Source organism: Corticium candelabrum, chromosome 3, assembly GCF_963422355.1.
Source record: "Corticium candelabrum chromosome 3, ooCorCand1.1, whole genome shotgun sequence".
In the NCBI taxonomy this organism is placed as follows: domain Eukaryota; kingdom Metazoa; phylum Porifera; class Homoscleromorpha; order Homosclerophorida; family Plakinidae; genus Corticium; species Corticium candelabrum.
The window spans coordinates 4,588,812-4,591,595 of NC_085087.1; the positions used below are offsets into that span (position 1 = coordinate 4,588,812).

At 21.2% G+C, this 2,784-nt stretch overlaps 1 protein-coding gene across 1 annotated transcript; it reads left to right on the forward strand.

Annotated features, from left to right (window-relative positions):
- Positions 1-1,828: 1,828 nt before the first annotated feature.
- On the forward strand, positions 1,829-2,521 carry LOC134177334 (uncharacterized). Its single transcript, XM_062644108.1, has one exon. It carries the CDS (start codon positions 1,982-1,984, stop codon positions 2,336-2,338), a length of 357 nt encoding a protein of 118 aa, XP_062500092.1. The 5' UTR covers positions 1,829-1,981; the 3' UTR covers positions 2,339-2,521.
- The last annotated feature ends 263 nt before the right edge of the window (positions 2,522-2,784 follow it).

Sequence of the window (2,784 nt, forward strand, 5' to 3'; positions counted from 1 at the left end):
AGAAAATTTAATAATTTTTATAGAATACATTAATTTTTATAGAATACATTAATTGTTATAGAATTTATTAATTTTTATACAATACATTAATTTATATACAATACATTAATTTATCTAAAATACATTAATTTTTATAGAATACATTAACTTTTATAGAATTCATAAATTTTTATAGAATACATTAATTTTTATAAAATACATCAATTTTTATAGAATGCATTAATTTTTATAGAATTTATTAATTTTTGTAGAATACATTAATTTTTATAGAATACATTAATTTTTATAGAACACATTAATTTTTATAGAATTTATTAATTTTTATATAATACATTAATTTTTATACAATACATTAATTTATATACAATACATTAATTTATATAAAATACATTAATTGTTATAAAATACATTCATTTTTACAGAATAGATTAATTTTTACAGAATATATTAATTTTTATAGAGTTTATTAATTTTTATAGAATACATTAATTTTTATAGAATTTAATAATGTTTATAGAATACATTAATTTTTATAGAATACATTAATTTTTATAGAATTTAATAATGTTTATAGAATACATTAATTTTTATAGAATACATTAATTTTTATAGAATACATTAATTTTTATAGAATACACTAATTTTTATAGAATACATTAATTTTTATAAAATACATTAATTTTATAGAATTCATTAATTTTTATAGAATTTATTAATTTTTATAGAATACATTAATTTTATAGAACTCATTAATTTTTATAGAATTTATTAATTTTTATAGAATACATCAATTTTTATAAAATACATTAATTTTTATAGAATGCATTAATTTTTATAGAATTTATTAATTTTTGTAAAATACATTAATTTTATAGAATTTAATAATTTTTATAGAATACATTAATTTTTATAGAATACATTAATTGTTATAGAATTTATTAATTTTTATACAATACATTAATTTATATACAATACATTAATTTATCTAGAATACATTAATTTTTATAGAATACATTAATTTTTATAAAATACATTAATTTTTATAAAATACATTAAAATTTTTATAAAATACATTAATTTTTATAAAATACATTAATTTTATAAAATTCATTAATTTTTGTAGAATACATTAATTTTATAGAATTTAATAATTTTTATAGAATAGATCAATTTTTATAGAATACATTAATTTTTATACAATACATTAATTTATATACAATACATTAATTTATATAAAATACATTAATTGTTATAGAATTTAATAATGTTTATAGAATACATTAATTTTTATAAAATACATTAATTTTTATAGAATACATTAATTTTTATAAAATACATTAATTTTATAGAATTCGTTAATTTTTATAGAATTTAATAATTTTTATAGAATACATTAATTTTTATAGAATGCATTAATTTTTATAGAATTTATTAATTTTTATAGAATACATTAGTTTTTATAAAATTTATTAATTTTTATAGAATACATTAATTTTTATACAATACATTAATTTATATACAATACATTAATTTTGATAGAATACATTAATTTTTATAGAATTTATTAATTTTTATAGAATGCATTAATTCTTATACAATACATTAATTTATATACAATACATTAATTTATATAAAATACATTACTTTTTATGAAATACATTAATGTTTACAGAATAGATTAATTTTTACAGAATAGATTAATTTTTATAGAATTTATTAATTTTTATAGAATACATTAATTTTTATAGAAAACAATAATTTTTATAGAATACATTAATTTTATAGAATACCTTAATTTTTATAGAATACATTAATTTTTATAGAATACTCTTCTGATGAACTGCGAGAGAAGTTAGATCTGAAATCTCGAGATATAGGTGGCTATCATAGTGAAGTCTACCGCAGCACCGAAAATGTAACCACAGAAAAAGGTGAAAGAGATGCTGCAGACCACATTCACTTTCTACTAGACACACGACTTATGGCTCGACGTTTTCACCGTTTGCAATCAGACGAATTATATCATTTCTACATGGGAGATCCGGTGATTATTGTTGAGCTCGACGAGAACGCTCCTGGTCAAGTTGTTAAAACTGTGTTAGGAGATGACATCTTTTCTAGTCAAAACATTTCTCATGCGGTAAAGAGAAACACTTGGTTTGCAGTGTATATGATGAAAGGCGGGGTGTGTGGGTGGTCTCTGGGCGGAGCGACTATGAGCCCCGCCTGGGAACGAGAGGACGATGAGATGACGCCTAACAGGACCGAGTTGCTGGCCAAGTTTCCTAGAGCGAGAGAACTTATCGTTAGCCTCACACTTAATAGTGATCCCGAGTAATAATCATTATATTACTCGAATGCCGTTGAAAAAAGATTTTGTTGCACGTCCTGATGGACAACAGTCTGACTAGAAAGTCTGTATGTATACAATTTTGTCTGATGTTGCAGAATTTGCGTATACTTGCAATCGTGTCTGTATGTTTATGCCTAAAATATTTGAACGTTGTTTCTAAAATCAGGGACGTATGTCACGAACTCTATCGTTTTTATATTTGCATCAATACGTATATCCTTGGCTTCCATAACTGTGGCTTCTTCTGCAGTGCTGTATACCTGCGCATGCTCCTATGGTAAGGTAAACTTTTGCATACACTTTCTTTTCCTTTCACGCTTATTTCAGTCGGACTCTAGACTAGCAAGTGTATGCCAGTGTTCTAGTATGCGTCGTTAGATAGTGCTGAACGTCACACTTGTTTTTGTGCATTTTAATTAATTAAAATTGAA